Consider the following 25,245-nt stretch of genomic DNA (forward strand, 5'->3'; position numbering starts at 1 on the left):
AACGTTAGGGCCCAGTCACACATTTGCGAAATTATCGCGGGAAAAAATGCGCCTCCCATTAAAGTTTTCGCCTAACGTTAGTACGAAAACAGCAATATAACATTAGAGGAAATGTCGCCCAATTGAACACCAACATAAATCAATTTGATGAACTTACTTTCAATTCGGGATGAGTTCTTGCTTTCTTCTCTCATTCTCAACGAGTCCGCCACATTTCTGCCGTTCGAATGCTATTTCCGGTTGGTGACTCAACTCAACTCCCCTGATCTCAGAATTGAATCAACGCGAGAGTTTGATTGATTGATTGATTGAAAGTTTTATTAACAGATTGCAGAATGGGTACAGTACAGTACAGCTCAATACACACAATTGTTAAGGGGATGCAGACCAGAGATATGTTTACCATGACCAGACCATGTTTACATCAGGGTCCCCCATTTTCAATTCATCATAACATAACATATGACATACATGACACAGATAGACAGTACTGCTACATCTATACATTTATGACATACCAGATTTACAAATACAGTACTGTTTGTGATACAAAGAGTCTAAAAAAGAGAGTATATACATTTGACGAAGAAACTGTACATTGGAGGAGGTTGGGGGGGGTAGGGGGGGGGAAACTGTGCATTGGAGGTGGTTGGGTGGAGAAACCAGTAAATTCAACATTCTCCATAAACAACAGAAGTTTACTTGAAACATGATCACAAAAGGATTATAAATGAATTTGTTGCATATACTAACTGTATTGATGTAAATTCAAAGACCTGCTCTTTCCCGTTTTTTTTTCAGTGTAGTAGCAGTGCGTATATATATATCGTGACGCAGACTACACTTCCTTGCAATGTGTTGTGAAATTACAAAATTGTATGTGATATTACAGAGGATTTTGATTGCAGTGTTTTATTGTGAAATAATAATTAAATGCTGTGAAATCGATTTTTACATGCATTTGTTGGGATATTACAGGGTGCCTTGATTACAATATGTCACTGTAAGATAATACTGTTAAATGTTGTGAAATGCTGGTAATTGTTTACGGTGTACCGCTGCTTAACGTGTACTAATGCATAATGTGTTAGTCAGACAGTTCCTGACTGGAATGTGGGTATGTTGAAAAATGTCCTTTTTACCAAAGCAGGTGTTCAGTACTGTCTGACACTATTAAATAGACAAAATGGATTAAATTTATCGTGCACCCACAACAACAACAAAACGTTGTTCTTCAGAGGTTCTTTGACTGCAATCAAAGGGGAACCCCCCTTTTGTAGCGTTCAACATACAACCTCTGTTGGCAACGTTTTGGTTCCATAACGGTAGTGATATCGTCACCTTAAACTTCGATGCCCAGAGGGAGTTTTGAACCTGTGGTCTGCCGCACCACGGGTCGACAGCACAGACCACTATACCAAGAGGTGAATTCACTGCTTTGCAACGTGTCTATGTGTCTTTTAAGGGTGAGAGTGAGTTTAACCCATAGCACTGCTACTTGCCCCAGTCACTTCACAACATTTGAAGTCCATCGTGACTTAGCCCCTTTCGTGACTGCGGTTTGCAAGCCTGGGGCTTTTGTGACCGCAGTCACTTGTTTATGTGACGCGACCACTTTAGAAAATACCAACCAAGCGTGAATGTGTGGATGACGTTGTGTCAAAAATATATCAGATATGAATTTCAAAGATACCCAGCGTACAATATGGGTTTAACACAGCTTTACGGTGGGGTCTGGAAGCTCGGAGTTGCTAATAAACAGTTTAAAACATTGTTAGGAAAAAAAAGTGGTACTCACAACGAACTCTGGCAAGATGGCGTCTTCTTCTTCTGCAACTTTTTTTGGGATAGGGAGCGCAGTGATTGCTGGACGCACCAGGCATGCGACAAAAAAAGTTGCAGAAGAAGAAGACGCCATCTTGCCAGAGTTCGTTGTGAGTACCACTTTTTTTTCCTAACAATGTTTTAAACTGTTTATTAGCAACTCCTGTTTCTGAGAGTGTGCTACATACAGTAAAAAGAAAGTAAGTAGAAAAAAAATTATTAAGAAGTAAGTAAAAAGTAAGTAAAGTCAATATACTGTGACAAGCCTTGCCAGGCTCGACACGGACCAAAACAAACAATTCCAATGTCCACACAAGCACAATTTCAATAAACAAATTATATTTATTGATCAGCAGTACAAGTCCGATGGGCAATAGAGTAGTCCTATAACAGTCCAGGGTCAAAACACGTTCCAGGCTCTCGTACAAAAAGGGAATGTTCAATACTCAGGGTTTGTCGTCCGGTCCAGGGTCAGTTTCACAAGGGGGTATCTCAGCCAGTCCAGGATCCAGTAACACGAACACCTTCTCGCTCTAACCTCTCCTTCAAACTACCTCTCAACTCACAAACTCTGTATCTCACATCTCTCCACGAACTCTGCTCCTTCCTCACCTCCACTCAACTCTCCTATGCTATGTGTGTCTTGTGTGTGTGTGTGGGATGTGGGTGATCACGTGGTGCACAGGTGTATTCCATCAGTCCTAATCAACTCCTCACTTAACTCTCCTCTGCCCGTGGCAGTAGTATCTCCCTTCCTCCACATAGCCATGTGACGGGGGATGATATCTGCCACAATACATATATACAATATACAATACAGAGTAAAATGAGTAACAGTGAGGTAGAATGCAGAGGTACAAAACTTGGGGTAGGGTGCAAATGAGGTATGAATGTGGTGCAAATCTCTAATAGATAAATATAAAGTGTGTTAAAGTGAGTGGTAAGGTGAGTGTTTGTTTAAAGTGAGTGTGGATGTGTGTGCAGTGTGTGTAGATGATGGGTTGTTACATAGTGCCATTGAGCATCCTGATGGCCTGGGGATTTTTTTTACCAAGAGGTGAACTCACTGCTTTGCAATGTGTCTGTGTCTTTTAAGGGTGAGAGTGAGTTTAACCCATAGCACCGCTACTCGCCGCAGTCACTTCAACTAACGATTTTTTCATGTAGCATGAGAATTGGATCCCCCAATAGGTTACGTGGTAAATGCTTCCATCACTTTAATGACTTCACATTATTCACACACATGTTGTTAAGGTTCCGTGCAAGCACTTGCGTGGCGAATAGTCCCTGGGCTATTTACCTCAACACCTTCCCTTAGACAGCATGAGTGATGCCTTGCACACTTGATTGATGAAATATGCACTTATCAACTTGCAGCCATTTATATGGTCTTGTTTCAGCAGCTATCACTCTGCACCACTAGAGTTTATGACAGCTCATAAATCCCAGTGGTAATGCAACGAGGATGCTGGGCTATGCTTTGAGGCCAGCAAATGGCTTCATATGGAAACACTGGCGCTGTAGCCGGGCCAGGCAGCCACTGGCACATCATAAATGCACTCGGAGCTAATTCGTCAAACTTGTGTCCACTCGCCCAGAAGCAGTGTGGAATATTTGACTACTATATCTAAATAGCCATGTCTCCTTGTAATAAAAAAGTTATGGCCTCCACTATTCATTTTATTAATGGGGGCCCGGGCCCCTATGGTGGTGGGCGATCGGTCATCTAAGCCAAGTGATGCTATTTAGAGTTGGCTGGCTCCCTGTGTCTGTGGCCTCTAATTAAATGGATTGTTTTTAACTAAGTAGTCTAAGCTGGCCCTCCTATGATCCATCTGTCATGGTCATGTGGTTTTCAGAGGGATGAGCGGTCGTGTCATCATTCCGGATGGTGTACAATAACCTACTGAGCTGCAGGGACAGAAGCTGCAGGCCTGTATCATGTGTACTCTGTTGTTCTACCAGATACAAGGGAGGCTGTCACTTGAAACCACCCTACAGGGCCTGGCTGTCTGTCATGTAGAAGAAGTGACCTTTTTAACACAATAAACAGTGATACACAATTTGATGCTCTAAAGTAACAATAAAATACATCATTAACACTTTGGCTGCCATGAAACGTCTTTAGACGTCATTGCCGGCCATGCTCAAGTTGCCGGAGGACGCTGTACAGCGTCCTTATATCAATATTTAAAAAATCTGCGATCGGATTCATATGTCCCCTCCGCTGGCCTGAGATCCACCAGCAGGACCCACTGAGCTCTCTGGCGGTTCAGGAGCGCCATCTGGTGGCCGATCGGCGCAATCGCTTAACAGGATGTGCCATAGAGGTTGTGCTAGACGTCCGTATTACTTCCGGGCACTCGCTATAGGTCCCGGGACTCTGGCTCGTCACGCTACACAGTGATCGATTGCCAATAACTCGATAAACAACATGATTTGGACGTATATACCATTATACAAGCTGGAGATGGACCGGGTAAATTTACATCCCATAATGATAAGATTTCTACTCTACGATGATCGCCCAACGGCGCGCGGAGACTGGGGTGAGTTTTAGCGTGTAACGTTACCGTCTTCGATACTAACTGCTATTATCAACATTTGACCCACATTAGATGATTGGTATAATGCTGCCCACGGAATTATAAACGCCCCCTAGCCCATCCGGTCAACATCAGTGAACGTGTAGTAACTTCTAGAAGTACGTCTAGTTAGAATTTTTTATATCGCGCTGATTGCCATAAAACTGTATTGCATCATCAATATAATGCATTTGGGGCTATAGATCACGTTCTGGAGAAAGCTGCAGAAAGAGATGAAAACATACTTATACATTAGAGTAGACCATACTTTACTATGAATATGTGAATGAAAAAGTTTAACGTTGCTACACAATGAACAATACATATAGGACTTTGAATGGGCCCTAATAATGGCAATGTAGCAATCGAATTTAAAAAGTTATAGCCATGCAAAGAAGGGGTACTTCTCCATAGACAAATAGAGCCGGCAACCTATGGTATATCATGAATTTAACCCAAGGCAACCAAAGTGTTAAGTGGGATTTGTCGCAAAATTGTTTAATAAATATTTGAGTGTTAATATTGTAGGCTATAACTTTCATTGTGATAATCTCACTGTATCACATCAATTGGATTATCTCGAAGATGTTATTTATTTATTTTCAATAGTTAGGCTCGTTTTTATTTGTATACAACGCCTGTGTGAATACTCGACTGTGATTGGTTGAGAGGTGATCATTATTTATATATTGTTAGGGGGGGTATCGTGATGTTTATATTCTCCACATCGCCCAGCCCTAACAACTAGATACTATAGACTGATGAAGCAGTTGCCCTTTAGAAAATTCTGTATGAATTGAGGCTACTTTATGTTTGGATCGGAAAGTATATTGACAGTCAGAAAAGTATAACCTGCAGACTACATGGAAGGAAATTTTATGAGTAGCTGCTTACTCGGCAAACAACTATGTTATAAAGTCTGTCTCCAGGCTGGTTGATGCTATAGATCACACGGGGTCATATTAATGGGGGTCATAATTGTAACCTTTAAAGTTGTTTAAACCTAAACCTAACCTGTAAACATTTTCTTCAGGCCGTGATGCTGGTGAGTGTGCGGAGCTGTCCATTGCATGAGTGGTGCTGAAATATAATATGCCCATCAAGCGAAAGGGAATCAGCTTTGCGCAAACTACCCAAGTTCCTCTTGGACACACAGTGACACAACGCGTTTGGACCCCTAACCCCACCAAACTAGAGTTTACAGTGCCCGTTGCATATTTGAGCAGTAGCATACCTGCCGCCGAGGCTCCGATTTGCTCCATATGCGACTCCAACACGTCTGGATCCCTCGAACTGTACGGATTAAGTTCTGGGTAGAAACTGGAGCCTATGTCTTCTGGCGGCATATGCCTCCCTCTCGGGTAGCTGGCGGCAATTTTAGGATCCCAGTGTGGGACCAGGACGTGGTCCCAGTGCATGTATTTACCATCCATGTGTGGGGTTCCATACCAGACATAATAAAATATATGGACGTCATAGAATATGGTTCCTTCGGGGCCAGAGTGAGACAACACTACTTTGGTGTTGCTGGCAGCCGGGCGCGCTTGACCCGGGGACACAGCCGTATCTTGGGATACAGAGCGCCGGTCCATCTTCCCTCCTATCATCGGCAGAAGCTCCAATCCAGGAGCTAAATCCGAGAAGCCGTCGGTGGGCTTCAGTGCTCTCAAGCCCATCATGGTTCCAAAAACGAAGAGAGTGAATAGAAACAGTGCTATGCACGCTTTTTTCCGTAGCCTGGCCATCGTGGGCACAAACGATGCAATTCCTCGACCAAACGGCGTGGATGCGATGCGTGTAAACAGAACCTCTTCCCTGCCCCTCTCCGGAGTCCGCACCGAGTTGAAGTTCAACTCACACCCTATAGGCTATATGTATCGTGTATGACATTTACAATGGACATGTCATAAGTAGCCTATTGTATTTTGTTCTCGATAAATTCAGAACGACAGAACTTGAGAAACAGTTGCTACATGTTTGCAGAAAAATGCATGCTACATGACGCAGTTATTTAGCTGTGAATGTTTTGGGTGGTGTAAGTTTGTTCCACAAGCTATTTCAGCTCGTATAATGCACCGAATACTGTCCAGTGCCCAATCATGAAACCTCTGACAAAATAGGCTCACTGCCAAAATGGCTTGTTGTTCATGCAATTGGAAAATCCAGCCTGTAATCTTATTTGAGGTCCTCGCCAAATGGCGCGAGAGAGGAGATGTAGCTTCATGCAGTGCCTTCCAAGTCGAGCGTTAGAATCCCCTCTGATCTTCCCGGCGTGGACCACAGTGAACCGTTCCAACCATTGATCGTTGAACTGCTATGCTGCTGGAGCATTTTATTGTCGGCTTGCCGCTTTTATAGCCTACTGGCTCGTCCACCGCGAGGCATATTGCAGTGTGCTCACAGGTGCGTGTAACACTGACTGATGTAGCGCGTGTGTTCGACCGGCGGCAGAAGGCTCGCATGCAGGTCGCTGTCCATGGTATCGATGCATTGGAGGGTACTCTTTTTCACAGTCCATTTTGCCGAGGAAGCGGGGCCTTCTGAGTTTAGCTGTATTGATATAATATTTTTGCATATCCCAGTGATTTGTGATTGAAATGACGGGGTCCCCACTCTGTCATGTATGTCATATATGTTATGATGAATTGAAATGATGTAAACAAGACGAAAGTATTTCTCTGGTCTGCATCCCCTTAACAATTGTGTGTATTGAGCTGTACTGTACTGTATTGTACCCATTCTGCAATTCTTTCAATCAATCAATCACTGGAAGTTGGGTCGTAAAGTGCTTATGACTTACAGCAAAATGACCCTTCTATCACATACATTATTAGTTAAGATTAGCTTATTTGACAATTCATAAAATATGGTATCTGCCCTATGTGTGTGTGATGAGTCGTCCCCTTAGGTCTGTCAGCCCTCTTCTGAGCTGATCATTGCCCTCATGCCCTGTAAATCGCTCTGTCCACCTGTATGATCTCGTCATAGCTCCGGGCCCGGGGTGTCTGTCATTGTCTCAACACCCGTCCTCATCAGATGTCTGCCAATGTACCAGAAGACAAGGCCCTGCTCATCAGAAAGTGATATTTGAATTGAGTGTCGTCATCTTCAAATTGGCCTAATTCTTCCCAAATATGCTGCAGTCATTACAAACTGAATGCCCCTCATAGGAGGAGGAGACGAGTCACGGGCTGCATATTATTTTAATGCAGTCCCTTATATCAAATAGGCTTACATGTTCAAACAGGACCAAAACGGGTTCATCTTCGGTGTCATAGCTATTCTTATCTGCTCCAGTAGACTGACTCAGCATCTGCTGTGCTCTGCATTAAGAACCAAAAGAGCTATACTGACACCTAGTGGGCAACTTTAGCAGTCACTGTTTTACTGAATGGTGCATGAAGTGCATAAAGAAAACAGTGCTGTATATGTACAGTTTATTCCTACTCCTATCCAAGCTCCGGGAGGGTCATCAAAGAGAAGTCGCCTATTCTTAGTCCTTGCCCCACAATGGTGGAATAACAAAAAGAAAAATGACATGTGAAGTATGTTGTGTGCCAGGTTCAAACAGTGCTGTATATGTACAGTTTATTCCTACTCCTATCCAAGCTCCGGGAGGGTCATCAAAGAGAAGTCGGGTCATCAAAGAGAAGTCGCCTATTCTTAGTCCTTGCCCCACAATGGTGGAATAACAAAAAGAAAAATGACATGTGAAGTATGTTGTGTGCCAGGTTCAAACAGTGCTGTATATGTACAGTTTATTCCTACTCCTATCCAAGCTCCGGGAGGGTCATCAAAGAGAAGTCGCCTATTCTTAGTCCTTGCCCCACAATGGTGGAATAACAAAAAGAAAAATGACATGTGAAGTATGTTGTGTGCCAGGTTCAAACAGTGCTGTATATGTACAGTTTATTCCTACTCCTATCCAAGCTCCGGGAGGGTCATCAAAGAGAAGTCGGGTCATCAAAGAGAAGTCGCCTATTCTTAGTCCTTGCCCCACAATGGTGGAATAACAAAAAGAGAAATGACATGTGAAGTATGTTGTGTGCCACGTTCAAACAGTGCTGTATATGTACAGTTTATTCCTACTCCTATCCAAGCTCCGGGAGGGTCATCAAAGAGAAGTCGCCTATTCTTAGTCCTTGCCCCACAATGGTGGAATTGTCCTAATAAACGAACCTACACTGTAGCACTCAACACTTTATGAACATTGTTACTGAGACGAAAGTTAAGTTTACTCTATTATTACTAGATCTGGTATGTCTAGATGTAACACTGTATGGGTACAAGTTTACTCTATTATTACATGTCTAGATGTAACATTACTGTCTGTATAATGTACCTATGTAAACGAGACGAACCCTCTGTATAATGTACCTATGTAAACGAGACGAACCCCGCCCCCCCCCCCCCCCCCCCCCCATTCGCAACTACTTGTCCAGACCACTTATACTTCTCCAGACCATTTATACCCGTCCAGACTGGCTCTGCGGCGCTGCAGATACCCCCTATTGGAGCATAAAGATGGCTTTGTCCTGTGTATCATCATTAGCCGTTTCACAGTGTGCAACATGTCAACATCCGCTCCTGCCAGTTTGAAAACCGCCAGGCTTTCAGGGTGTGCTTTGATGTGGGCAGAGTGAACAAATGGCATCAACGGGAGAGGAAGTCAAAATCTTTATCAAACTGAACCATTGGATACCCTATATGTAGTGTGCTTGATGGGTTTGGATTGCATAATAGAAAAGTGTACTATGATAATTCCCCATGGTAATAGATTGCCACGAATACCACAATCACAACACCAGAGGGAGCTCCACAAATCATGTTAAACCCAGATTCGTCTCAAACAAGGGACTAAACACGTTTAGCAATTATGCCACATCAATGTGGAACGCCCTACCCAAAGCTGTAAAGGAATGTGAATCACTACCCACTTTCAAAAACACTCTCAAAGAACACCTACGGGAGACTGCTATTTGAAACTGGCCCCTGTAAATGTCCTAACCCAACCCAATGTATAGTAAATGACCAAGTATGGTTTTGTCAATATTCCAATGTACAGTTTTGCTTGTACAGTTGTACAGTGTCCCACCCCACCCACCTCCAATGTACAGTTTCTACGTCAAATTTATATACTCTCTTTTCTGGACTCTTTTGGTATCACAAACAGTACTGTATTTGTAAATCTGATATGTCATAAATGTATAGATGTAGCAGTACTGTCTATCTGTATGTCGTGTATGTCATATATGTTATGATGAATTGAAAATGGGGGACCCTGATGTAAACAAGATGAAAGTCTTTCTCTGGTCTGCATCCCCTTAACAATTGTATGTATTGAGCTGTACTGTACTGTACCCATTCTGCAATCTGTTAATAAAGTTTTCAATCAATCAATCAATTGCTGCACTTTAATAAATTGGCTTCCTCTGTCAGCAAGTTGTCCCTATAAAACTGCAGTCTGAAAGGACCAGTGCTGTCCAAGGTGCTGAAATAACTTGATCACAGCATTATATCTACCCTTAAAGTTGCCTTATTATACATATGTTTACATGTCCATTCACACTGGCTTCAGACCTGTGGGCTTGGAACTGAGAGTCTGCCTGCATGGTTTCAGAAATAAAGGCATGAAATCATGGTACCAATTGGCTACTGCAACTGGCACTAGGAGTGCTATGAAAACAAGATTAAAAAAAATATATATATATATATATATATATATATTTTTTTTTTGTATAATCGTTGCCATAGGCCTATAGCCTAAATAAGCCATTTTTAGAATCAATATCAAACAGAATACAAACAAGTATATGCATATGGGGGGAAACATATATCCGTGGTAACATTTAGCCAAAGCAACTGGTTGTTTTGCTATCACATACAGGCCGAGGCTATGCCTTGCCAACCCAACCGCTTACTGTGAAAAACTATGATGCGTGTAGTAGGCAGCCTATATTATGTTACAGCCGTTTGTTGACATATATTTAGTATTTTGGTTGACTAAATAAGACCTAATTTTGAAGGAGACCAGCTGTTGATGTTTTTTCCTCATAGGCTATAATATCCCGGCTTTGAATTCGTGTGCCTACAAAAATGCGATTGACTGCCGCGAAAGAATGCTATAAAATGTGTAGATTAGTCACTCAGAACCTACTGGAGGCTCTGGTTACTGGTGGTGTGTCGCCTAATCCTATCCACAAGGGGCCGTTGTGTTAGTTGGGATGAAATCGACAGTTTCCCCCCCCTATAACAGCCTAGGAAATAGACTGACCAACAGAAATAGACTACGCCTTTTATTTTCATTTGTCTCATCGAACCAAATCATTTGAATCGAATTCGATAACTTCATTTATTGCGCATAAATTTCACTCAATCTGTTATGTTTCTTACACAATTGATCTTAACAAACGTGTTGGTATCAATCTTTGGTTGAGACAGGCCTTACTGCATACTATGAATCTGCCTAAAATCTGTTGATTAAAACATGAAAAAGTGAATATAAATAAAGTTTGACTATAGGAGCAAAATTATGTTGGCAATTAGGTCTAACCATTATGGCTCAGTCTACTATTCACAAGTTATTCATAGGTATAGTATGGTTATTACATAATAGTAATAATAAAATAGCTGCTACTAATACTATAATAATAATAACTTTAATAACAACAATAATAACAATGATAAAATATTATTGTTATTATAATTAGTGTTGTTATTAACATTTGTATTGTTATTAACATTTGTGTTGCTATTATCATTGTAATATAATAATAATAATAAAAACTAAGTGTCATTATTGTTTTTTGTTTGTTATTTCGTTATTAACATAGATATTTTCTCTTTTCCTGAGGCTATTTGAATCCGTTGCAGTTTAGATACATAGTATTGGTTAGGTTAAAAGAAATCAGTTACCATTTTTGCTTCATCTATCATTCCTCAAGGACAAGAGTCAACATCCAGCTTAACATAATGTGATCAATCACTATTGACCCATGCATTCGTTTGACCGGCTTGGCCTGTTACAATTTCAGTAAGGATGTTTTGTAACCGAATAGCTTGCAGCCTTCCAGTTTCGTTCATTTCAATGTTCATCAGTCACCTATCTCAGTTCAGTCTTTTCTCTGCACATAGCTGTTTTCTGCTGTTTCAAAAACGCCCTCCACCTTCCGTGTTTCACCAAAACACAACTGGATTACCACTCCAATTCAACATTTTGCATGCGTTAGTTAGCCTGGACAGCAGCCAACAAAATGACTCGATTGCACGGAAAGCAATGGAGAATTCACTCGTATGGCATTACAGTACAGAAAGAAAATACAGAATGTGGGTCTGTTAATGCTTTAAAACTTTGCCTAACTCGGATATCCGGGATATCATATCCCCATAGTATGGTTAAAATACACAAATAATCTGGACAATCCATCATCATTTAAACAGGCGTTATTAGCTTGAACTGGCCTCATAAAAGCCTTATTATAAAAATACACCCTTTATTTTGTCTATAGCTTCAATGTATTGTTGTTGCCGTGTATTTGATTGATTTGGTTTAATTCAATAGCCCAATAAGGGGGTGCTCGTGGTGGGACACGAAGAATGCGGATTGGAGGAATATTCTGTATGATAATTATGGAAGCTCTTTGAATAAGCAGTGGTCAGTTTCTCTCGTGATTGGTCACTGGTTAGATTTGGGCCCTTCCCTTATAGAATGTGCAATAGAGGCTGTGGGGACTGTAATTGGGAATCACGTGGACATGACCGAGAGATTGTGGTATTTTTTTTTTTGTTTTTTTGCTGAGGATGCGAAATGGTCATTTGTATTGACCAAGAGAACTGACTGACCACTGCTGGAGCGAGGGGGGAAAGACGGCTTCCGACGCTTGGGGCCCCGAACGTCAAGGCAAATAATACTAGCCTACTACACTGGGGCTAATTTCAAGGACAAAACATGGCAGAAGGTAAATTTTTGCAGTATTTTGGGTTATCTTTGGGATGGATAACGTGGTTTGGGGGGGGGGGTGGTCCTTACATTGTCTTTTAGATTTTGTGGGATTCTTCAACTAATTGTAGCCGGTGACCCCCACCCCTCATTGTTTGGGGGAATAGGTTGCCAAGCCCCCCTTTGTTTATCTCGCTCTCCCGCTTTCCCTCGCAGTAGCCTGTGCTTTGCTTTTCACAGCAGTTTGCATGAAAGTGGCAATCTGCGAGGATCGCATCTCGAGGGGGAGTCGGAGAAGGATACTGTAGCTTGGGTGATAGTTTTGACTCCAGGCAGAATTGAAGAGATGGGTTCTGTTTCGAACCAGGAATTCCCAGGTAGAGTAACAAAAAATAATCACAAAGGTTTTTATTATAGTAAAAAAAAAAAAAAGAAAAAAAAAAAAAAAGTTAAGAAACGTATTTTAAGGAAGCCTGTAGCCTACATCTGGTTTGAATAGGCGATACCTTTTTATCGGTGCATTGTTTACACATGCACATTCAGTCAATATGCCGGTCAATACATTACTGTCTATACTGTAGATGTTCATTGGAATTGTTCTCTCGCCTTCAAGCGAGTTATGGTAGCCTAACGTTATTATCTATCAACACATGGCTGGAAATGCATTAGGCCTACCCTAATTATTCATAATGGTTACGCATTTGATCTAAGTTGTTTTCCATTGTTTCGTGTTTAGCTATACGACGAATGTTACGGAAACGCTGGTTAAATTTCCCGTTGGCTACACTTCATGACATGGACATTTAAACGAAGATGAAACCCCCATTCCTGGGTTCTACAAAGCAGATAGTCCTTTTGGGTTGGTCTCCGCTTTTTTAAACACCAGTGACCGCAAAACGTGGGCGTATTTGCCTCCAGAGTGAATGTAAGTTCAATATTTATTAAATCTATTGGACATTGCAGGAGTGTGTAAAACCGAGGAGGATGAGGGACCGAGTACCGAGGAGGACTCGCAGCCGTTCCACGGGCTCGGCGCGTGCAAGTGGTTCAACGTGCGCATGGGATTCGGATTCCTGTCCATGACCAACCGGGAGGGCGTCCCACTCGACGAACCGGTCGATGTATTTGTCCATCAGGTAATATGGGTTTGGGCATCCAAGGTGCAGCGTCTGGAAGATATCAAAACGATGATTTTTGGAGTCTCTCCGAAGAAACGAACCGTGTAGCTTTTAGTGGGTGTTGCTCCTCTCTTGGGAACACGTGTTGCTGGCAGAGGCATGGTCCCTCGTGATTGTTCTAGGTAGATGTAGTGTTTAGATTATTCATAAACGCGTGGTCGATTTTATTGGTCGGCAAAGATCCACTATAGTGTTTTATTGAAATTATATTTTGGTATTGTTCGCCATGCATTATGAAACGAATTACCATCTTATTTTAGGCTACTGATTTGTGGACCAACATTAGCCCAAGTAGCTCCAAATAATCTAAAGGTCTTTTGTTGCAGACATCTCCAACTAGAGCAGCAGTCATACTCTATAGATACAACGTGTTGAAACATTATTTGCAATCATATTTGTTCCGTTTCCCCCCCCACAATTCTATTCTTAACTGGCCCCTAGATGGAAAATTACCCAGTGCATCCAGGTTAATCCAGGGCCTTCATTCACCTTTTGCTAATAGTGGTGGGGGAGGGGGCGTGGGTTTTCCCTCCTAGTTCCCATGTGAGTGAGCCCTTCCATTGCTGTCTGATAAGATCAAGGCTTAGCATCTGAATGAGAGAAGCCCCCACACGGCTGCTCAGTCACCTCAGGTTCCTGCCATAAAGTGATTAAAGGCTCTTTGCTGTCTTCTTGGCCCTGTGTGTGCTAATAGTTCTAAGGAAGGAGGGAGATTTGGGGTTTATCTTGCTTAACTTTACTCACTGGCCCCCCTGCCACTACCCCCCCGGGACCCCCAGCCATGGCAGCATTTGTCTCCCAAAGTGCCTTTCCTCCTTTTCAGGACGGAGGCTTTCTTTCCACACTGCTCACATGGACTTCTTTGATCTAAATGTTTCACATTTTTTTTTGGGATGTTTTCTGGTTTTCTGCATTATCTTACGCCCACTGTTTACGGCGATGCATATATATAGGCCTACATTCGTTGTTTTTCTTCTGTTCAGTGGTTATGATCAATGGAATGCTTTCGGTTAGAATCAGGGAGCCATATTATGTCGTTTCACGTGCAGACCTTGAGTTTGAGTTTACCCAGCGATAGAAATGTCAGTAACCTAGTAATTCCAAGGTGGTCACCGTCTAGTTGTTGTCCCATGAAAGAAATACTATAACTGGGGTTTAGTGGCAGCTCAGGTCTCGCCATTAACTCATATGCGTATTAAAATAGCCACAAAGTAGATCCAAATCCCAGCATCTCCTCGCCAAGAAGTTGTTCCGTTTTATTTCTCCAATACGTCTTGCGTTGCTTAAGTCTAGGGTGGTGGTGACTGAGTGGCAGTGGCTTCCAGTCCAAAAGTTAATTTGAGAGAGTTAGACTTTCAAATAGTCAGCAATGCTGCTTACTGTTTCACGCAGGCGACGCTGTGTCCCCCATACTCTGACCTCTCTCGGTCTCCTAATATCCGAAAGAGGAGCGTATCCAATGGTTTCCTCCCTTAGCCATCACTAGTAAAGATAGGAGCACGTGTGTCAGTGACGGATGTATGGGAGTTATGGCAAGGCCTTGGCCCCTAAAATTAGTGTCCGCGTGTCAGGGAACATTAACTCCTGGGGTCCGCTGGCCTTTGTGCAGGTGGACAATAGGGCCATGCATCCCAATGAAGCGCTCCCCTCGGCCGTGACCAAGCCCCCCTTTGTCTCAGCAGCAATCCACCCATTGTCCTCTGATGTCTTTCTCGGCTCCACTCGGCTTACAAAGCCCCACCGTGGGTGTAGGGCCTACTGTAGACTCCAGCCCTACCTCCTTACCTCGTCATCAGGCTCTTCGGGTTTATCATACCTGGCTCCTCCTTACCTGTCTGTGCAGGACACACTCTGTGTCGCAGGCTTGGGGGGGCGGGGATGACCCAATAGGGGGGGGTCACACATGTGAGGGGAAGTGGGTTAACGGTCACTCAGACTGACTGACACACAATGGGACCGGGGCTCTTGGCCGTGCTGCCACACAAACGTCATGGGTGACCAATCATGCTTCCCTGTCCGCTCATCACTGGACTCCGCGGCAGATGCTCATCTACTTTGGCCCGTTAATGAACGTCAAGAGGATGGGGGGAGATTCCACTTTCCGCGGGCAACTTATATTGTTTGTTTTGTTAGTCAGCGGCACTCTGGGGCCAATAGCCCTGTTTGGTTGTGTGTCGACACAACAATGGGGGACGTTTAGAAAGTCATGCGAGGAGTCCACAACGCTGCACCTAGCGCTCTTCCTCTGTGGTCACAGGCAGCCTGCTGTAATGCGGACACCTTCCAGCCACTAGCGTTCTGTCTTTGCCCTTAGCGCATTGCATTGATTGAGCATTGACCACTCATAATCGAGCGCCCCCGCCACGTCGCCGGGATGTTGCTTGCTAGCTAACGTTAGTTAGTTGCCGGTGTGGTACCGGTGTTAGATTAGATTAGATTCTTTAATGACCACCCAGCCAGGCTGGTGGAATTTGTTTTCAGTGCATTACATTGCATTGTTCCAACATAGAACATAGTTCCAACATAGAACATATAACATCACTTACAATACATACATACTACATGCAGTTAAATACATAGATACATAATTACAAAGACCACAATATCACAGTTTATGTCCATAACAGCAGAGGTAGAGGGGTTGCTACAGGGAGTTCAGTGTTGCCAAAGACAGGACGCTAACGGCTAGAAGGCATCCACATTAAAGCCGGCTGCCTCTGACCACGGAAGAACAAGGCTCTGCATGTTGCACCGTGGACTCCTCATGTGATGTCACAGCACCTTTATGAATGTCCCCCATTATGGCAGTATGTCTTTTTGATATGGATATTGAAGTGTCTATTGGGTGATGAATCTTAAAACCTTAATTCTACAGAGATGGTTAGAAAAAAAGATCTTCTAACATTACACATAGCCTGACTACAGCTGACTGTGGCCATGTTAGTTTGGTCCATTGTCACGAAGACGACTGCAGTCCTCCAGGAAATCCTGTCGTTTTGAGATCCTCCTTTGCTGCGTTTGACTAGCGCTGCGGTTGACAAAAAAAAACATGATTGGGAACCATTTGATACACTAGGTAAAATGATGGAAATTCTCTTACTCATAACCCCAAATGAAAGCCAAGTAGGAGACATGATTGTAGAAACAAAAAACTGTCAATGATATTCTGATTGATACTTGACTGTTTTCTGCATTTGTGGCAGTTTACCCTCACCTTCCAACCACAGGGCCTTGTGGGGAGGGGTTTCATATGTCCGTGGGCTTTTATGCCTTAATGCACACTAGGGCTGTCCCTGACTAAGGATTTGGATAGTCGACTTTGATTGGCCGAAATTAGCCGATAGTCGAGTATGGAAAAAAAGTAATTTTGAAGATTTTTATTTATTTTTTTTATCATTCCATTTGGGCTGTGGGGGTGCTTAATGTCTGAAGGAGTCGACGGAAGGCTTATTGTTCTCTGCAAAAGCATGCAATTGGTCCACTGATGGATACATCTTGATATTTGTCTAGTCTACTCTAGTGTGTTCATTAGAATCGGATGGGTGAAATCCTCTTTCAGTGCCTCTGTGCCTGTTTTCTTAGGCAGTTAGCAGACTGGTATGCATGCCAAAAAAATTTAATACAAAATTATAATAATTTCTTCATTTTTGTTTGCATTCAACTAAGAGGTTGGCAGTCGACTACGGCTCCTTTCGATTGATTAGTCGACTATTCGACTAATAGGGGTCAGACCTAATGCACACCATACCTTCCTGCCACTCGGCTTCCGCTCTCTCTGATGTGTTTCCTCTTTGGCGTACGGGCTACTAGTCTCTTCCGAGAAACTATTTTTTTCAAGGTCACATCGGGTGAATTTGGTGGAATAGGATCTGGAAATTGACAAGAGGTCGACTTGAGATCATTTTCAGCGACTCTGATGTTCAAAGTGCAATGGGTTTTACAAGCACACGTTCCACCTCAAATGATTAATGCCACTCTCAAGTAGACTGATCAAGGAGGAAGTCAGACACCCCTGACACTGTTTCCTTTCATCCAGCAAGCTGTGAAATAAAATGACAGTGTTTTAATAGGTTTTTGATTGCAGTGAAAATGTCACCTATTTAAGCACTGATATCAAAGTGGCATATCAATCATTTGGACTGAGTGTGCTCGACCTCAACTTTTATCTTGCATGCCTCTGCCAAACAACCATCCAAGGAATGTCCCCCTGACCCCCAACCCCCAGCGTTCCAAGCCTCCGTCCCCCTCTCACCCCACCCCCCAGCCCCTAGTACTATCCCCCTGCATCCTGCAGTTTAGTGTTGGTGGTGGTGGTCAGTGTGTTAGTGGAGCTTTGTGATGTGGGTGGGAAGAGGGCTTGGGGGTGGGGGCAGCAGTGCGGAATGCTGTTCCTCCAGAGCGGGGGATGGGTTGAAGGTTATCCTCATCAGGTTTACCACTCAAACACACAGAGAAAAGGCAGGGCAGCCTTGTGCAACACAGGGCCATGAGGACAAAGCCATTTGACTTGAGTGAGAACAGCAAGCTTTGTCACGCTTGTTTATTTATGCGGTGAAACACAATGATCACCTTAAAATACCAAGATGCCTGATAAGTCCTATCTGGCTCTGGTACTATCATGGAGTGGTTGGAGATAGGGTGGGGGGTGGCTCTCAAGGGTCAAAGTCCCCCCCTGGGCCCACTGCTGAGTTGATTTTGGTCACCATCGTGGTAGTACGTTGGATGTTTTGATCACATTGTCTTCAGGTTGTGTGACAGATCACACAGCGTTGTGCAATAACTTTGTTTATCTTGTTCGTTAGTCATATAATGGGGCTGAACACCCGGCCTCAAGATGATGTCTCAACTGAAATCATCATATCATACAGTAAAAACACAGTTACTTAAGTGCCTGTGAAACATTGAAAAAATATTGAATCCTCTTCTCTCCCGCCCCGTGCAGAGTAAGCTCCACATGGAGGGGTTCCGCAGCTTGAAGGAAGGCGAGGCGGTGGAGTTCACCTTCAAGAAGTCGTCGAAGGGCCTGGAGTCCCAGAAAGTGACAGGGCCCGGGGGCATCCACTGTGTGGGCAGCGAGAGGAGACCCAAAGGCAAGAACGTCCAGAAACGACGTTCCAAAGGAGATCGGTAAGCGCTGGATGTCCTCTCTCATGAGGTCAAACGCCATAAAGACGTTGAGTTTTTGACTCCTCTAAGATGACAAATGAACGAAATGAATTGATTGTAGGTAAGTTTCCCATGTAGAATTTCTCTGAATATATTGCTGTCAAATGAACTGTGATGACCATCAGGCATTGTGCTATATAGCCCCTGTTAGCCAGCCACTGGGAGCTGCTTTCTATTGTCATATTTCATGATTTACCCCCTTCACTGGTTTTGATGCATAACCTGCAAATTCCAGAAGGTATTTGACCTTTTAGAGGAATTAAGCCTGAGAGCTCCAAAGTGAAAGCACAAAACGAATGTTTGCCCGTTTTGTTAGCATTCGTTTTGTTGTCACAGTTTTTTAACTGATGTAAACAATTATATAAACAACCTATTATGAAAGCCAGCTTCTTTTAATAATTGTAAAGATTAAAAAACAAAACAGGACAAACTGTGTAGAACTGGAACGCACAACTGAATTCAACTGAACACACATTGTGTCCACATGTTCCCCCGGCTAGATCTCCTCTATCCACGGATACTCAGCCAAGTGTCCATTTTGGATCAGATCTCGAATGGTGGCTATAGTTTCTCCCTATTTCCCTCCTCTCCTTCGACCCCAACCCCCACCCCTGATCCTAGCAAGGGTCATACCGGGAGGCTTGACGTGTGACCTGGATCAATAACTGTTTAAATCTGTAGGCCCCTGGTGGATTCACACCCACTGGCTCTCCCTGCTGAAAGACTCTTCCACCGATATGGTTTGTGGCTCCAAAACTCGGGCAAGGAGAGCTATGTTTAATAAACACAAACTTTAATGCCCGTCACTCCCCTAATTTGGTTGAGCAAGCAACGGAAATCTAGAGCGCGCTGGACATGTTGTTAATTCCAATAGTGTTGTTTATATCCAAGATATGTTTACATTGCTTCTGGGAACAGAACAGCACACCTTCCCATCCACCCTATGCTCCTTGGTCTGCATTCATTCTTTGAATTAAGGGTATTGCACTTCCTCTTTTGCGACAGTAGTAGACCTACCTCATGGTGGTGGTGGTGATGGTAGCCCACAGCAAGTGCTTCCTCATCAAGAAAGAAAGTAAGAGTAAAGAGGCCATCGTTTTGGATGGTTCTTCGTTCATCGATATATCGCGGGGTTAGAGGTGTATCAACTTCGCCCCCCCCCCCCCCCCCCTGTCAGTTGTGATTAGAGCCAGAGAGTAGTCAGTGTGAGAACGGAGATCATTACCGCCTCAAAGAGCCCTGTGAGAGCCTGCTGTGGCTCAATACTTCTCCCTAGAGCATGCTGCCCCCTCACAACAGACGCCATTCCCCTCCCAGGATGTTTTGTTTTGAAATAGAGGACTGTTTCTATAGTAGTATTTATTCTGATGTACCCTGACGCATCGACGGTCCATGGTCATCGCACGTTGTTTGGGCGGGGGAAACAATGCGCTGTTTGATTCCATTTCTTTTAGGGGTGGCGGGGGGAAAAGAAGTTAGAACCCTGAAGAACACGACCACAGTGAACCCACGTTACAGAGGAAGTCTGTCCCTCAGTCTACATTTCATTGACCACCTTAGTGGGTGTACTGTGTAGCATATGACCATGGGAGGGAAAAAGGCTCCTGTCCATTTAATTGATAACAGATGCAGGAGCCCGGGCAGAGGAGGGGGGTGAAAGGTCACAGTTGTCATGGCAACAGTATATGAGTAAATGCAAGGGGGGTTGGGGGCTGGGATGGGGTAGGGGGTTAGAGAACCGAGGAGGGGGGTCAGGGTTCAGAGGTCATTACTGCAGCTTTTTTAGACAAAGGACCACTTCCCCTTCCTCGCTCTTGCCACTCGCTCCCTGATCGATGCCGGGCGAGCGGCAGCTTCTGTGGCGATGTAGACCTTGACGCCACCCCAACGGCCACTGGTACAAAGACACTGACCCCTCGGAGGAACGCCCCGGCCGAGCCTCATCTGCTGCCGGAGTGGCCAGCGGGGTGGGGGGGCCTCTGCCGTGGTGATGACTGACCGGCTCACGCCCACCGTCCATCTGTCTCCCGCCCCCCCGGCACGTGTGGCCATTCTGTGGCTCGTGTTTGAACAGCGGCAGTTTGATGGCACCCCCGGTGGCTGCCATTGACCCCATGCCGTGTTGACCACTTCAGTTTGTTGCGGATGAAACGGATCTCTCATTTTTCAAACACAATAGAGGGAAATGGGAGGACTAATTTAAATCTGGCTAGAACAAGTTGAAATGCTGCACTGGAAATGGTGATAGAAAACATTTATTCATATTCTTCTGTCACCTTGTTACTCAACGTGATCTACAGTTCTGAAGTAACTATATATCCCACAGTGGCTAACCACAGATTTAGGTCATAATTATAGGACCTAGGTAACATTGCAACCTTGCAAGGAAATTGCAAGGAAACGGATCTCTCAACAACTCTAAACCATAAAAAAATCTTTAGGAATAGGAACCCTATCAGGATTATGTATCAATCTGCTGCACTGTTCAAAAAGCAGTGGAAGTGACCTGGAATGCCCTTGCGGGATTTATGGCCAGTTGCAATTTCAGACCAGCTCAGGGGATATATTGCCACCTAGTGGTTAACAGTTGTCACTGTAGAAAATATACCACTTAACCATATTAAATGTTCTCCCGTTAAGGTGCTATAACTGTGGAGGCCTGGACCACCATGCCAAAGAATGCAAGCTGCCGCCCCAGCCCAAGAAGTGCCATTTCTGCCAGAGCATCGACCACATGGTTGCCAACTGCCCAATCAAAGCACAGCAGTCATCGCCGGGATCTCAGGGAAAACCCTCGTCCTTGAAAGAGGACGAGGAGGAGCACGGCCACTCTGCCCCACCTACCGAGACCTCTGATTGAACAAGGAAACGTACAGCAAGCAATCAAACTGCTTTCCTGGTGAGACGGACACACAAGTTCCCTCTCACTCGGTGAAGTTGCTTTTGGAACTACCTCAGGTTGAAAAATTATATTTTTTTCTTTTGCTCATGAAGAATGTTGCTGAAGTTATTGTTCTTCTCTTTTGGTGTAACACTCAGGATTACTGCTGTATTATTGCACTCAGGAAACCTTTTAGATATATTAATCACTGCTGTTGATAGAGGGTTTTAAGATTGTAATGAATTATGCCATATAACAGATTATTTTTATGTTGATGTTTTCTGGTAGGATCTGTCTTTTTCTTTATGCGATATTGTTCCACTCTAACTGGCCTCAGACCTCCTCTGCTGTAGGTGAAATACTCACACTGTGCTGAGCTCATACTGTAGCTTCAGACAGCTGTAGGTGAAACACTCACACTGTGCTGAGCTCGTACTGTAGCAACATTTTTGCTGCCTTATAATTTTCTACCTCTCCTGATTGTTACACCTCACTATCCGACATGGCAGAGATGTGACACCACCTCTGTAATGAATGTTAGTTTGCATATCGCATGGGGAACGGGCGGGTATATTGAAAGCAAGCGAGGCGGGGTTCGGTGGATATAGTTATAGGCAATGTATTGGCAACTGCCGATATTGCAAATTACCATCCAGATTTCCTGGGGCCAAATGAATGTCAGACCAAAAGTCTTTGCCAACTTTTGGTCTAAGTTATTTGTGTCATTTCATTATTTTGGTCCAGCCTATTGCTGGGTTGTCTTAACATGTCTTTCTACCTCATTGGCGTGTGTTTGATCTGCTGCTAGACTTTTCTCATAACGACCAATAGTGAATGAATATTCTCTGCTCATAGTACAGTAAGAAATTGTGTAAGTTGGAATTGAATCAAATCCTTATTGCACTACAGTATTTACTTGGAAGTGTTCTTTTTACGTTTTATTTTACATACAGTTTATTTCCAAAACTGTACAAATACCTTTTGTACTGTAAGCATTTCCTATATCTTCCTGGTAGCTGTATGATTGTATGTCTCTTAACTGCTGTTGAGACACTGCTACTTAGAAAATACTTCCATTTGGTTTTGATAGAATTCCAGCTAAAGCGATGCTGTACTCAACATATCTCCATAAATACCTCCTAAGCGAGACACTTGACACCGGCTGCGTTACTGAATGCTTCAGCGAGCTCACCTGTCGATACTTGAATAATTTCAGGCAGAATCTGACACTTAGTCGCTAGTGGGTAGGTTCATGTTGGTGTTTTTATTTGTTTAATTTCATCCAGTGTTGTCTATTACTAGGTAGCTATTTAAGACATTACCTCTTATAGCCCTTAGAGGGGAATAGATCAGGAACGCCAGCCCTGCAGGGAGGAGCATGTAGAGCTAGCTAGCTAATCAGCATTTACTCCCGTTTTACAGGAGAAGCTGACGAGACGTGTACACCCAATTAATATATATGTAAAGTTATTCTAAAGCCTTTAAAAAGAATCATCCTAGTTATTTATTTTCATCCAAGTGAAGCTGAAGCTTCTGTTTCGCTCCACAGCAACTCCGCTCTAGCGGTGAGTTCTTCCAGACATCAGATAACTGTTGTTTAAAGCTTTGTTTGACTTCAGGATTATTTTGGGAAACGCGTTTTCACATTTAGATTCTCGTATTACTATGTAAGTATCAATTGATCTACTGTACTTGGTAACGATTGTCAGGATAAATCATTGTCACTGTCCTTAATAGTAATTGAGTGCAGTATGAATACAGTGTAACAATGGTGGATTATGATACAATAGTTACACTATGTTGGTACATAGTATTACGAGGACCTTTATGAACTGTGACCATTTTGTTTGATTTACTTTGCCTTACGTGATTTTTCTCAGTTTATGCATAATGAAACTTATCTTATGTGATACCTCTATCTATGCCAAAACCAATGCAATGTTACTCTGCACTAATCATGTGTAAGATGCATTAATTTCTTTTATATTCAGTTTAATAATTCTTTTTTTCTCCTTTCTTTTTTTTTGTTCCATATTTTTATATATATTTTTTTGACATTGATGAACCATGTATACTGTTGATTGTGGGTGGCAAAAAAACATTGATGGAACCTCCGCTCAGGCTTGTCTCAGGAATCGCCAGTCTGAAAACTCAGGGAATACTTCAGACTGTTTGAAAAGGCTTGGAAGGGGTTTGGGAGGGTTTAGTCATCATGACAAAATAGGAATGCAGTGTTTTTGCTATCAAGGGGGAGCGTGCCGGTGCATCAAAGTAATATGGACTTTTGTAGTGTCCACCGTTGAATGTGTTGGTGTGCCGGCAAACGTCCCGTCTTAAGTCTTTTCCGGACAAAATATGTATGATTTGTCAGAAAATCATTGAGAGAACAAATCAAAAAGTGAAACCGTTTAATGTGTTGACATTGAGATTGAAAGGCTTTTTTGATGATGTACTTTGTCAACTCGTCGGGGTACCGAGCCTGCTCATGTTCTTTATTTTCTTTACTTTGACATAACGTTGCCATGATATGATATGATATGATATGAAGAAAATGTTCGACTATTATTGTATTTTTCCTCTATAATCGTTGTAGATGGGGATGTAGTAGAATATTGTTAAGGGATTGGGGCTAGTAGTACACAAATCGGGGTTGTCTCGTCTCAATACATGGCAAATACATGGTGTTCCAGACTATCAGCTTGTGACAAAAAAGAATGTGTCGTGCTTGACTTACTTAACACAACAGATCCTGCTTCATACCCAGCTTGTCGTTGGGTGGTTGGAAACAGATCTTATGAAAGATTAAGTAAGCAATACTCTTTACTTTTTTTTTTACTGCTCAGAATGTAAAAGAATGGAAATAATGTTGTTAAAGCAAGTGCTTGGTGGAACTGTATGCTTTTGTCAGTATGTTTTTGTTGTATTTGCTGCTTGTCATTGCAGTACAAATAGTTTCCAATGAGATAATTCTCTGTTTTTCCATTAAAAAGGGACACGCCAAGAAGTGTTTAGTTTATTTTTCTTAATGTGATTCATTCACTTTTGTCTTTAACTGCTAAATACCTCATCTTTCAAACTTGTGAAAAAAGTTCAAAAGTTATTGTAATTCTCTTTCTATCCGTGGTTCAGATACAGGACTAATGAAAGGGGCTTTAGTGATGTATTGTAATATTTGCTGTATATAACTTAGTGATGTTTGCAAGGCACACGTTTGAAAACTGAAGTCCATCTCAGCAAACCTGACTCCCCATGTCTATGTTATTGTCACATTGTGATTTAATTGTTGGGTGTTAGATGGGTTAGATATAACTTAAACGTTCAGGGAAATGATTATATAATAAGATCATGTGCTCAGGGTGACATATGAAGCACATATAAGCATACTGTTGGCCAATCACAGTTCACCTTGTGTTTTGAGTATGCAATTTCTTTTTTTTATCATACATCTTGTTTGTGACCATCAGCCATTTTATTTGTGATGTGGTATATCTATGGTGCGAATCTGGCTGAAGTCTTTTCACAAATGTGCATTTATTACTGAAGAATGTATGAATGTTTACTGCAATGTGCCGATGCAGCCACTCATCTAAGTCTATCTCAGGCAGTTCAGTGGCTAGTTTGTTCATGGTAAGCAGCATGCAGGCTATCCCAAGTAACTGATTATGTCTCTAT

At 43.0% G+C, this 25,245-nt stretch overlaps 2 protein-coding genes across 3 annotated transcripts in view; one reads left to right on the forward strand and one right to left on the reverse strand.

Annotated features, from left to right (window-relative positions):
* The window catches only part of LOC311245717 (glycoprotein endo-alpha-1,2-mannosidase-like protein), a gene marked incomplete at both ends in the record, with an annotated part of 50,067 nt that extends 43,913 nt beyond the window's left edge, over window positions 1-6,154 (reverse strand). For both annotated transcript variants that reach the window (XM_084335666.1, XM_084335665.1), the window contains one exon: window positions 5,644-6,154. In XM_084335666.1, coding sequence (XP_084191792.1) covers window positions 5,644-6,154 — 511 coding nt within the window. The remainder of the gene's footprint in view (window positions 1-5,643) is intronic.
* Window positions 6,155-12,694: 6,540 nt separating this feature from the next.
* On the forward strand, window positions 12,695-21,552 carry lin28aa (lin-28 homolog Aa; the record flags this gene model as incomplete). The annotated part of the gene is made up of 4 exons (XM_084336288.1): window positions 12,695-12,725; window positions 13,312-13,484; window positions 18,469-18,653; window positions 21,333-21,552. The coding sequence occupies 4 exons, from the start codon at window positions 12,695-12,697 to the stop codon at window positions 21,550-21,552; spliced, it is 609 nt and encodes a 202-aa protein (XP_084192414.1).
* Window positions 21,553-25,245: the final 3,693 nt, after the last annotated feature.

The sequence above is a fragment of the Notolepis coatsorum genome (assembly GCF_963971535.1).
Source record: "Notolepis coatsorum genome assembly, chromosome: 19".
Taxonomy (NCBI): domain Eukaryota; kingdom Metazoa; phylum Chordata; class Actinopteri; order Aulopiformes; family Paralepididae; genus Notolepis; species Notolepis coatsorum.